This window comes from Stegostoma tigrinum, chromosome 4, assembly GCF_030684315.1.
Source record: "Stegostoma tigrinum isolate sSteTig4 chromosome 4, sSteTig4.hap1, whole genome shotgun sequence".
In the NCBI taxonomy this organism is placed as follows: Eukaryota; Metazoa; Chordata; class Chondrichthyes; order Orectolobiformes; family Stegostomatidae; genus Stegostoma; species Stegostoma tigrinum.
The window spans coordinates 100,543,443-100,556,996 of NC_081357.1; the positions used below are offsets into that span (position 1 = coordinate 100,543,443).

A 13,554-nucleotide genomic window follows, 5' to 3' on the forward strand; every position below is an offset into this window, starting at 1 on the left:
TTATACGTAGAATCACAGTAAATGCCTTCTGGATATCCATCTTAACATTATTACCACGACGTCAAAACCTCTCCTTAAATCAGGAGTATGATGCTTGACTGCAGCTCCAACCAGCATGCAAGAAACTTGAAAGCCCCCAAGAAAAAGCAGCTAGCTTGATTGTCAACTTATCTACCGCCATCAACATACACTCCCTCTGTGGCACAGTGATTACAGAGTCAAAGTCATACAGCACAGAAACAAACGCTTCGATCCAACTAATGCCGAACATAATCCCAAAATAAACTAGTCCCAACTGCCTGCTCCTAGCCCTCATCCCTCCAAACTTTTCCAATCATACATTATGCTGGTTGCTTCCGAGACATGCAGCTAAGATTCCCAAAACAGAGGGTCCCAATGGGCAGGAGGGTGGTCCACTCTTTACAAGTTCATCCAAAAGTTCCTGCAATTACCATTGTACTAGAATAACAATATTGTTTTGTTTTTTGTCACTGATTTGTTATACTTCCAGTGATTATGAATCAAGCAGAAACTGTAAAACAAATCTACTTTTCTGCAAAGGATTTTATTTGGAATGGAGGCAAGAGCTCTATCTGTTCAACTTTCCTGACAGAAATACCTTCTCAGTTCAGATATCCTTGGAAATCTTCATGAACCTTTTCCAGTGTCTCTACTTTTTTTTATATATAAGATGGGCATCAGAACAATTTATAGGTCACTGAATCTTATTATTATTGGAAACAACATAGAAAAGCTCTCATTTTCTTCTCATACTATTGCCATCGGATCATTTATTTTCGGTTGAGAGAATAAACAGACTTTTCCTCTGAATATCAACACTTCCAACAGGGCAGTACTTTCTCAACACTGCTCTGAAGTGTCAGCCATGAGTCTGTATTCAAGTTTTGAACTGGAGCTTTAAACCATAACATTCTGACTCAAAGGTGAGAATGCTACGACTGAGCCAAGGCTTAAAGCCCAACAATTTCCAAATGATTTTTTCATCCACAACTCTTCTGGAAAATAAACTCCTGCATTCAGCAGTCACATCAGTAATTGCTAAGCAGACTAGTGTTGCAAGCTACACACAAGATTTTGCTTTGCTGAAATAAAAGTGATTGAATGGTGAATAAAACTGAAACTTTAAAAGTGTGACAATTTTGTACCACTGCATTTTCAGTTTACATATGTGTCTTTATTAAAGCTGAATTCTTGCTGTCACCCAATGGAGAGGAGAGGCTGTATACAGCTTCCACTCTTTTTTTTTAAGAAAAGATTCACATCCATGATTCTGAGCCACTTAAGATTCAACACCAGAAGTTCAGATCAGCAGTATCTGAACGAAGGCATTCATAACTCAGATTGCAGATTAGGATTTCTCAAGGCAAGAATTCACTTTGACTTTGGCAAGTCATTTACTGCCGGTACTATGCTTTGGGATTATACCATGACAAAGAACCCAATGCAAAATACAGCATACTGCAAAACAAAGCACTGGAATGGTATTAACCTCACGCAAGCATTCAACTGATAGCAAGATATGAAATATTGTTAAATATGAAGATGATTTAAGATCTTTTACCTGCAACCCAATCCTCCCCAGTTATCATCAACATCAATTTTTAACTGATTTAATACTGAAATGTAAATGTCTATAGCTTGTTCACTTGTATAAAGAGGAAAGCAGGACTGTTAAAGCAAAGTTTCCTATGGCTGACACTGACCTTCTGCTCCAAAAGCAGTGTGTTTGTTGGTATTGCTGCAAAAGCCTTATAACTTGACTTGATCTTGTACTGCAGAAGAAGTGAGGGAAATAATCAAAAACTGAACAAGCAGTGAAAGTGAGCAATGCAGTAAAATTAGCAGCAAAAATAGCTTTATTACCAAACAGAGGCAACAGATGAAGATTATAATTTGAAGAGAATTTAAATCAAAAAAGTGTTCTCCTTGTGGTAACAGCTAAGTTTTGTAATCCTGCAAGAAATTCATCTTAATAGTCATTAACATTGATTTCAATTTGAAATGCAAAATTTTAATGGTTAAAATGGGTAGTTTCCTAAAGTTTTCTGACTTCGTACGTTGATAAAATAAATAAAATTGTTCTGCAGATTTATTTTGTGGTGTATTTATTAAAAAGAGTTGAATTTTCCAATAAACTGAAGCAGAGTTTAAGAGTTGACAGGAAAAGAAGGCTTGCCCAGAAATCTCAAACACAACATCCTTATTTTGAACAGCTTTTTATTTCAGAGAAATCTCTGATTAAATGTTTAATGCAATTACATTGTCCACAATTGTATGAACTATATACATTGTTAAGAAAAGCAAGTTTTAGTATATGCTGTTCAATTTAACCACCTTAGGTATGAAATTTTGACAAAATGGAACTACAACAAAGCTGTTTATTACAGCTTAATTATTTCAATTATTAAAAAGATTTCTTTTTAAAAGGTCCACAAGTACGTTGTTTTTCCTGTACATCTTAGTAATCTCCCTACCAGATCATACACTATTTTACAGCATTTGTTTTAAAAAGAACTCTGCTTCTGGGAGATCTCCAATTTACACTAAACAGAGTTAGCTCTGTGCAGGAAGACTACCTGATCAGGACTGACAACTTGATGGGAAAAAGTATGTACAGATGTAAATATAAGAAATCATTTCATCATTTAACATATTGCGAATTAATGTCCTACACTATCTGAATTCGTTAACAATTCTTTTATAAAGCTAAATACTCCAAAGCAAGAAAATAAACTAGAACATGTCTATGGTGGTGCATTTAAATTGCTGAAACTAAAAATCACTACAAATAATTTCAAAAGATTTTCAAAGTGATTTTCAGTACCTCACCTAGTGTCTCAGAGTTATACAAACAGGGCTGAAATGCATATTTTATAATGGATTGCCATTAAGCAGTTTCTGAGCCTCAGAAATCTGCATGTAATACGATAAAGAATTGATCAAGATGTTTCAAGACCCAGATAGCAATTCTAGTAAAATCATAAACAATGGGCAATGCTAAGTTTTTCTCAGTAGTAGTAGAAGAGGAGGATTAGTCATATAAGCAGATTTAAAGAACATCAATTATTTCACGCAGGTTACTTCAATTATTAAGGACAAAATATCAAATGGTCATTCCAAGTGAAGAGTATTTATCATTATCTAGAACATGCAAAAGAAGGATATATAAAATACCTTTTGTGGTTTCTTTGTCTCAGTCTCGGTAGAACAGGGTAAAGATTGTGCTGGAGACGGTGTATCAGACCTTGAGAAATGTGATGATGGAGGAAGGGATTGAACAGAACCAGATGACGTTGTTATTTCAAGCCCTGGCTTAGAGAAATGTGCTGTAGGATGAGTTGGATTGATAACATTAGCATTGTATCTAGAGAGAGGGGAAAGGTGAAAAGATAACTGTCCTGGGCTAGCCAGTCTTAGCGAGAAAGAATAAATTGGAATAGGGGAATGGGAGCTCAGTCCTAATGATGGAGAGCAAGGGACTATTTGATTTTGGGCAGGAGACACAGTGGTTGACCTTGGTGTAGACAAAAGAGAACTAATATTCAATGGAGGAGGAGTGAAGGAACCAGATTGTGATGAAGAATTAACAGGAACAGATGATGAAGACATGTGAGTTATGGAAGATGGAACAGGCTGTTCTGATATGGAAGAAATATTGCAGGGTCTTGCAGAAGGAGAAAAAGAATAAACTTTTGGAGGAAGAGAGACAGTATCAAACTTTCCAGGACAGTAATTCAAGCTGGAATAATGAGGCGAGGGGGAAATTTGACTGGATCTTTCAGAGGGTAAAATTAAATCTGATAAAAGAGGTTCCAACTCTTGTGCTGGGGAGAAAGAACTGATTGGTGAAGAACAATGTGAAGAAAATTGTCCTGTGCTGGGAGAAAGTAAACCATGTCTTTGGGAAGGACAATGGGGTAATATACAGGGCTTTGCAGCATCAGAAAATATCATTGTGGGTGCAGAGTTGCTTAGCCTCGAGTAATTAGCATAATGTTTTACGGATGAGAGACAGGGTGACGTTTCTGCTGAATCTGTGGAAACGTTTCCAAGTTTTTCAGATAAAGATGTAAATGAGCAATGAAGAGTCTTTCTTCCAGGCTCTGGGGACAAAGGAGTGGTTAAGGATCTTGATGAGATTGAAGAAAACCCTGCAAGTATTCCAGAAGAATATGACATAGGCTTCAGTGGTGTGGGGGAAACGGTTTTGGTTTTTTGACAGGAAGGTGATGCTTGTACAGTAGTCGAAATTGGAGATTTATTTAGAGATTTATTAGGCGATTGTGAACCAATGGTGCTCAGGGATGTTGCTGAAGAAACTGGTTTTGATTGTTCTGAGGAGTTAGATGACACAAAGGGCCGCTTTCCAGATCTTAGAATGGAAGTCAATAATGACAACTGAGTTGGAGGAGAAGGTAATACAGTGGATTTTGCTGCAGTCTTGTGCGTTGAAGTTTGACTGGAACAGCTATGAATTCTGGGTGAATAGCATGAAATTCCCTGGGCAGTGGAAGAGTGTGTATTCTGGTTTGAAGAATGAAGTGATGACTGCACATGAGTTGAAGAGCACATGGTGGACCGTGAAGAAGGCAAAGATGAGGAGGACCAGGTTGGAGAAGACTGCAAATCACTACAGCTCAGAGAGTGAAATGGGGATGGGGGATAGGAAGGTGAAGCTATTGTAGACTTCATAAAGGAAGATCTGAATGGAGAAAGGGAGCTACTATTGAGGGCTGAGGGCAAAGAGTTTGAAGATATGAATGATGTCTCCGAGGAAGTGAAGCAAGTGGATCTGGGTAAACTCGAAGATTTCTTTTCTGAATTTGTGTTGATAGGAAAGCAGAATAAAGATTTATTTAACAAAGATGAACTGCAAATACGTCGCATATTAGCTGGGATAGAATCTCCATTCTCAGTTGTGCAGGTTAATGGTTGAGTAATGAGGTTATCAGGTGTACAAGTGGAAGTGCTTGACTGTAAAAGGTAAAAACAAAAAGTAGTAAGTAAAAACAGCAATGCGGTAATGAAAGTTTAACAACATACACTGTGGATTATCAGATCATTTGTAGCTGATTTTTCTTTCTAAATTTATTTTAGTCATTATTCCTTCTTACTATCATTTGATTTCTACTTTGTTAATTTTCAAGTTGTGGTCATCTGTGGCACAGTTGCATTAATTGCACATTCTTAGTTGTAGTGAGAAAGTGATAGGGGATATTTTGAATCATTTAACACTGGCTTTATACAAATAAGGGCATGTACAGCACTGTAGAGCTTAGGTAACAGAGTGCAGCGAATGTGGGGTTATGCAGGGGGCAGAGCAGCATTATTTCCTTAAAGGGCATTACTAAACTAGTTGGGTTTTCACAACATTCTGACAGCGTCAAGATCATGTTTAATCATATTAACTTTTCATTTCAAAATTTGTTTTTGAACCAAATTCAATGTCTCAAACTGATTTGGTAGGATTTAAATATGCATTATCTGGACCCTCACAATCAGTCAATCCTCTGGATTTATCATTTGTGCATTATTGGACAGGCATACCAGGTTAAAACATATTGAAACGTCCTGAATATGCTGGGTAGTAAGATAACAGCCTGGTAGAATTATGTTCCTAAATATGTTCACTTCAGTAAAACATACGCCAGTTGTCATTGTGAGATAACAGGTGTGAAGCCAGATGAACACAGCAGGCCAAGCTTTCTGAAGAAGGGTCTCGACCCGAAACGTCAAACTTTCCTGCTCCTCTGATTCTGCTTGGCCTGCTGTGTTCATCCAGCTTCACATCGTGTTATCTCAGATTCTCCAGCATCGGCAGTTCTTACTGTCTCTGTACCAATTGTCATCGTGTTATTTCAAATGAAAACTAGAATTTCGACACTGTTTTAAGCATGTAATCAATATTACTTCGACATCAACAAGTAAATCTTTGTTTCACTGAAAATAAACACTTTGTAGTAATCTAATTCTGACCCTAAAAGTAATTAAATCTGTCAGTTTACTCAACGTGCTCATAAATTTGTCCTATACATGTTAATGACAAAATAATTCCTTTCAACATTTCCTTTCTCTTACACAAACCTTAATAGTAGCCACTCATGTCAATCACCCATTCAGGACTGTTATTTTTGAAGAAATTGAAATCTTCTCAGATTAGTTTGACAGTTCGAATTAGCAATATCTCATGATGCAAGAGTGCATCATCACTCCACAAGCCATGGCCAAATGGATAAAATGTCAGTAAGACCACCAAAATGATCAATGTGCCAGGCTGACTGCTACTCAGGACAAAGGCAATTCGCACCAGGCTTCGTAACATAAAATTAGTTCTATTTATTGTCACACACTTAGCTTTGAAAAAAGTAGGATTTCTAATCTTGTTACAGAGATAATAGGAACTGCCGATGCTGGAGAATCTGAGATAACAAGATGTAGAGCTGAACGAACACAGCAGGCCAAACAGCATCGGGGAGCAGGGAAGCTGATATCTTGGGTCTAGAATCCTCTTCAGAAAACAGGTCTGAAGAAGTAACTAGACCTGAAATGTCAGCTTTCCTGCTCCTCTCATGCTGCTTGGCCTGTTGTGTTCATTCAGGTCGACACCTTGTTACCTTAGATTTCTAATCTATCTTTATGCAAATTAAACTATACTCCTTCAAAACCCACAAATACAGGTACACACATTCATGGTCAAGAAAAGAGAAAAACGCTTAGCACATGTATTGGTACTCTTAGCTTTTTATTACACTGCAGCTCAACCAGAGGGCTGGTGTCAAGCAGAATTTTCTCAACTTAAAAGATTCTCAATGTTGCTCAGTCTCAAACTCCTCTTCTCACAGCTTCAAAAAGCAGCATTGTATCACACAGCTCAAAATATGCCACACTTGATTTTTGGTTTGCAAAACACTCCTGCTATCTCAGTTTTAGCAGATCAACTTTCATTTCAGTTTATACTATAGTTCCAAAAAGAAAATATGTGGCCTGTTACAAGTGTCTGTGTTCTTTACTATGAAGTGATTCAAGCTCTGTGCTCCTTGGCTCTAATCAGAGTCATGAGCAGTTACATGAAGCTTTTATCGTCTCCAAACTAGATTTGGAACATTTAGGAAGTCTATGTCAGCTAACCACAAAGGACAACACTAGCTGTCAGAACAAGCTTATTCAAATTTTAAAAAAACAGCCTTATAATATGTTGAAGCTTCAAAGAATGCTGTATTGGCAACAGACTGATTCACACTTCCAATGCTCTTCAAAGAGTCCCCCACTCAGTCATAGCACATGGAGGTGCAAAACTGAATTCTTTCCCTCCCACTCTGTGAAGACAGCCATGTTCCCACATTATTTTGTAGTAGAGAGATTTTGTCGTCAGCAAAAATTTGAAAATTGCTTGGACTTGCAATCAAAAATTTACAAGGTAGGGAAAGATAGAAAAAATCAAGAGTCAATCATCACAAGACAAAATGTGCATATGAAAATATCACAGTTTTCGTTACTCCAGAAGTCCAAATACTGCCTTCACTGATTTGAATATGAGAATGCTTTCCTTTATAGTTGATATTGTTTTCAATCTTAAAGAATAAAATCTGGGCAAAATTGAAGAGAAAAATCAAAAGAATTGTAAGAAACAGCTTGTAAAGGTAGTGGGGTTAAAATTGTTTCAGAGATGGTAGTAACTGCAGAGGTAGATGAACACAGCATGCCAAGCAACAAGTGTCCAGGCCTGAAACGTCAGCTTTCCTGCTCTTTGGATGTTGCTTGGTCTGCTGTGTTCGTCCAGTTCAGCACCTTGTTATCTTGGAAAGGTAATGGGTTCTTTTTGAAATGACAAGACTTTTGAAAAAGCTTATGTAAAAGGAAAGATGCAAATGCATGTATGCAAGGAGTTCACTGCCTTCTTGCGAACAGAGTGAAGATAATCCCTTTTGTTGACAGCTTTTTAATCTACCATGTATTTTTTTAATTGGTATATATCAATATACTGTACATTATTGATTTTAAGTTCATAATTTTACAGGTACAGTTGGACAAACTAACCCTGTTGGGACGCTCAATGAATTTTTTTTAAACAATAGACAATCTTGTGCAGGTTCATGTGAGCATTGATGGTAAAGCAATAAATTGTGCAGCTTTGAGAATTTAAGTACAGCTTGGTAACAATTTGCACTAAATTTCACAAGGCATGTTGCAACCATAGAACACTTTGGTCAGGCCACATTTGGAATACTGTGTGCAGGTCTGGCTGCCACATAATAGGAAGGAAGTGGAGGCTTTGGAGAAGCTACACAAGAGGTTTACCAGGATCATGTCTGAATTGAAGTGTATTAGCCATAACAAGAGATTGGACAAACTTAGATTGCTTTTGCTAGAGCGTCAGCGGCTAAGAGGCAAGCTGTTAGAAGTATACAAAATTATGAGTGGCCTGGTTAAGGTGGATAGTCAACATCTCTTTCCCAGGGTAGAAATGTCAAATACTAGGGGACATAGGGTTAAGATGAGCAAGGGGAAGTTTAAAAATTTGAGAGGAACGGAAGTTTCTTTTTACACAAAGAGGGAGGTGGTAAGAGCAGATATGATAGGTAGTTTTAAGTGGTATTTAGACTGATTCAAACAACCTGAGAAAATAGGGATACTGACTATGTGTTGGCAGGTGGAATTAGATTAGAATAGCATCATTGTTGGCAGAGGCAAGGTGCATGTCCTGGTGCCGTACTGTTCTATGTTCTATATACTATGTTCTATGTTCCAAATGCTTGGCTTTTAAAAGATCAGGCCTTAACCATTTAAGCCATTTATTATTTTCCAAAACCAAGAGTTTTAGAATGAGAGATACAGAAGTTACCTCCATAGTGATTATAAACACTACTACCTCTGATGTAAAAACACCTTTTTAAAACCTACAAATCATGGTCATAACTGTTTCTTCAAATAGAATTGATAAAATAAATAATACCAGTTGCTATTCCAAGCACTCAAAGGAAATTGTATTTGCCATTTTAAATGGATAATCAAATTTTCAAATAAAACTATGCAAATCAATCTAAGTGATTCCCAAGCACACAAATAAGATTTGTTTGAGATGAACTAAACAAAGTTAGCTCAACAGTACTGCTTGTTGAATTTGGAATAATTTTGAAATAATATATAACAACATAAGACTATCCTTATATAATGTATGGTCATCTAAGATAAAGGACAATCAAACATATAAGATCAAATGGAGAGCTTGATTTCTGTTTGGAAGATATTAGAAGGTAATTGCATTTGTCAGTAAAGATTCTCTGAGACTCATGTAGGAAATACGTTTGCAATTAATGGGATACATAAATATGTAAAAGAGGAAGCGATTGATGGTAGGCGATAGAGATAGGAAAGAAACACCAACTAGTGGGAATTGGAATGATTCACCTTGGATACAGTTCAATGGAATATACCAATTCAACATTAACGTATATTACAATGAAATAAAATGAATGAGATTAATAAATTGACAGCTCTCTCCTGAAGATTTTTGCATCTTTACCAATGAACATTCTAAGATAATTCCACCCTATGAGATTATAGCCACATGGGACAGAAAGTGCTTTCCTGGACAAACAACAATAGTTTGTACCAGGCATATGTGGCATCACAGCGGTGCAAAGTTACAAATGTTCCTTATTGCATTATTTTTGAAATTGCACATTGAATTTGCACTGAAGAACAAGTCCCAGATAAACTCAGCTACTTAATAATGAAACAACATGGAAACTGTTAATGCGCCCATGTGACAGTAAGAGATAACAAGGCGTACAGCTGGATGAACACAGCAGACCAAGCAGCATCAGAGGAGCAAGAAAGCTGACGTTTTGGGCCTAGTCCCTGCGCTTTAAACCAACAATGCAGTGAGGCATTTCCCAGTCAGAAACTGACATTAAGCCAATCAAGTTAAAACTAGCCACATTGTATTGTTCCGAAGGAATAAAAGTAAAATAAAACATAATACTGTGGACACAGGAAACAAAAAAAAGTGCTGGAAAAGTTCAGCAGGTCCAATGGCTTCTGTAAAGATAGAAACAAAGCCAAAACTTTGAGTTCCATAAGACTCCAAGTTCAGACGAAGAGGCATACTGAATTGAAGACATTAATTCTGTTTCTCTCTCCTTAGATGCCACCAAACCTGCTCTGCTTCTCCAGCACTTTTTGTTTTGGCTATCATCAACTGGGATTGGGACAATTAAAGGCTAATGAAAGATAATAATAATTAAGAAGAATTATCCACAAGGTAGATACAGAGAGGGATGGAGAATCATTAAAGTTCATGTAAGAACCTTTCTTTGAATCATATTCATTTACAACAGGTCAATAATTTAGAAAGTTTTTAGGTAATCTGCAGAACAGGAACAAAGTCAATAGTGACCATATCTTATTGGACTTGTATACTTGGTAAAACTTGTTTTCTTTCCTTTCTGGAGAAGCCTAAATTAATACAGAGAAGTAGGAATGAGGAGTTTCAGAAATAAATTTGACAGTTGAGGGTCAAACAAAAAGTTAGCAGTTGGTTGAAACTGTCCTCACAATTTGATCACCTTCACCTATTATTTCAGAGCGAACACAGTAAGCCACCATGTCAAAACAGTGATTTGAGATGTTGTCAGCCAAGGCCCTAAGTCATTATAATGAGTTCCATTTTTCCAACTTCTGCATAACCTCTATTCTAACATCGCTATCTTCATTCATAATGCATCTGATACACTTTCCTCTTTCCTCAACCAAGTTATATCCTACACTGTGGTTTGATATTTGTACCCAATTGTGTCCATTTATTTCCTAGCCATGTGCTCCAAGACTTTCCTCTCTTCCCGCAGGAAGGAGCTTCCTTAGTCTCACCTTCCAGCCAACTGCCTTTATTGTTAAAGCACAGTCCTATGCTATTTCCACTACCTCCAGGGCAATGTATCACCAAACATATCTTATTGTCTCATCCCTAGATCAGCAATCCAAAGCTATCTGTATTTCTAGTACCTCATAATTCACTCTTCAGTGTCCTGTAATACTCGTAGAAGAGCACCTTCCCATACAAGATTAGGAGATCCAATATCTCCTTTTACCTCCTCCTGGATCACTACTCAAGGCCCAAACTGTCTTTCCAAGTGGAATAGTGATTTACTTGTATTACTTTCAAAATAGCATACAATATGTGCTGTCCATGAAGTTGTTACTTCTAACATGGCAGGGAGGGGTGGGGGGAGAAAAAATGCCAATTAAAAACATAAGAAATAGGAAGAGCATATCATGAGTCTGCCACTTAGTACCATTTTGGCTGATCTTCAACTTCAAATCCACTTTACTGCTCAATCCTCTGAATTTCCAGCAATAATAACCTGTCCATCTCGACCTGAAATATATTCAATGCTGCAACATCCACAACCATTTAAAGTCGAAATTTGCAAAGACTCATATCTGAGCAAAAAAAATTCTCTTCATCTCAGTCCTAATTAATTCATCCGTTAATGTGAGACTGTGTCAGAATTCTAGACACCCCAGCGAAACAACCTCTGAGTACCAATTCTGTCAAGGCCCTTTTATTATCTTGTATGTCCATCTCTCCTGAGAACGTGGGACCAGGTATCATAACATGAATCGTAAGACAACCATAGAACCAAATGAGATAATAGGAACTGCTGATGCTGGAGTCAGAGGTAACATAGTGTCAAGCTGGAGGAATGCAGCAAGCCAGGCAGCATCAGAGGAGCAGGAAAGTTCATGTTTCAGGCCGGTGCCCTTCAGAAAATTGCCAGGAAACAGTGCATATCAATGAGGTGGCAATCGTGACTACACATTGTTATGTGATGACACGAGGGATTGACCACCTTAAAACAGCTGACATGATGAAGGGTCTAGGCCCGAAACGTCAGCTTTTGTGCTCCTGAGATGCTGCTTGGCCTGCTGTGTTCATCCAGCTTCACACTTTGTTATCTTCGATTCTCCAGCATCTGCAGTTCCCATTATCACAGGCATTCACTGGTTTTTTTTCTCAAAACAGTGCCTGGACCAATCAAAGTCAACTTGACTGGCTTAAAATTTAAAGAAAACTTGGAAATCAATTGTCAATCATCATTATTGGGATTTTCTCCATAGCAACAGCTCTACCAGAGTGCATTTCAATGGTGTGCTATTCTAAAACAGTAGGTGTGCACCAGGATGAGTTTGACTTCAACGGCAAGTGGGTGGTGAGTACAAAGAATTTGGATCTTTTTAGCCAGATTTTTAAAGTTGACATTTACATGAAGTCAAGCATTACTCGCGTAGATGTGTTAATATAAAGGTCATTTTAATTGGTCCTGAATTTTACTAACTGTCCTGTGCAAATGTTGTGATATCTTCAAAAAATTCACATCGTGGCACAATAATTATCAATGGTTATCAAAGTAATTTAAACCCAAATTTTGTAAGCCTTTGTGAATTAAATACTCAAAGCCTGAAGCAGAATTAAGTATAATTATTATTTCATTTTCTGTGGCATGAATACATTGCTAGTTTTACCATTAGAATTAATTTTTTTTGCTTCCAAAACTGTTTTTTTTAAAATATATACAAATAATTACAAAATTTAAATCAGTAAACATTTCACGAAATTCAGATCAGTGAATACTGCTTACAAATGCTGCTCAGCCAAGCTGATCTCAGGAAACATGTAGCCATGAAAACATTTCCTAAGTTTGAATTTATTTTGTTACTAGAATTGACTCAAAAACAAATCAGGAATGAAACTGATTTTTCAAAATAACATGCCCCAAATGCCCATCCAAATTTCACTGGATTAGGTGAATTTAATGACATGAACTGACCAAGCTGAAATTTTAGGCTAATCATTAGGATGATTTTAAATAAACATTTTTAAAATCAATCCCATTAAAAGCTTCAAAGTGCTCTACTAATTCCTGCCAGCAATGTCCATGCCAAGAATAATATTTTTAATGCTAATAAGCTAGTTCATGGGATGTCAGCATGTTTGAGCAGTACTCTTTGAATGATATTGCACAAACTCCATTCAATATAACAATATTAGATACAGCATTATCAAACATAAGGAGTTATGCAAATTAGTGGTCAAAAACTGGATCAAAAAGATAGCTTTAGGAAAAGTCATATAAAAGGAGATTGAAGAAGAAGAGGAGGGGATTGGGGAGCAAGTTTCGAAGTTTAGGCTTAGGTACCTGATGCCAATAATGGACTATAGAAAGTCAAGAATGGTAAAGAAGCTAGAATGGGAGATTTGCACAGATTTTACAGCATTACTAGGCTGGAGGAAGAAAATACTCAGGGATAGGGCAAAGGCATGGAGAGATTTAAAACCAGGAATGAGTACCTTGAAACTGATTTTCTGCCAGACTGAGCACTAATATAGCTTTGTAAGCACAAGGGTGATGATGAGTGGCCAAGCAGAAGAGATCCATTTATTTGCTCAACTCTTGTACGCAAGGCCAACTTTTACTGCCCTTGCTTATTTGCTCTCGAACTGGTGGCAGTTAGCCACTGTCTTAAACCACC

General features: G+C 37.2%; 1 protein-coding gene across 1 annotated transcript in view; it reads right to left on the minus strand.

Moving 5' to 3' along the window:
* Positions 1-13,554, minus strand: part of mlip (muscular LMNA-interacting protein) — a 155,540-nt gene that overhangs the window by 127,116 nt on the left and 14,870 nt on the right. The window contains 2 exon segments of the mRNA XM_059645705.1: positions 1,725-1,793; positions 3,196-5,004. Of these exon segments, the coding sequence (XP_059501688.1) occupies positions 1,725-1,793; positions 3,196-5,004 (1,878 nt within the window).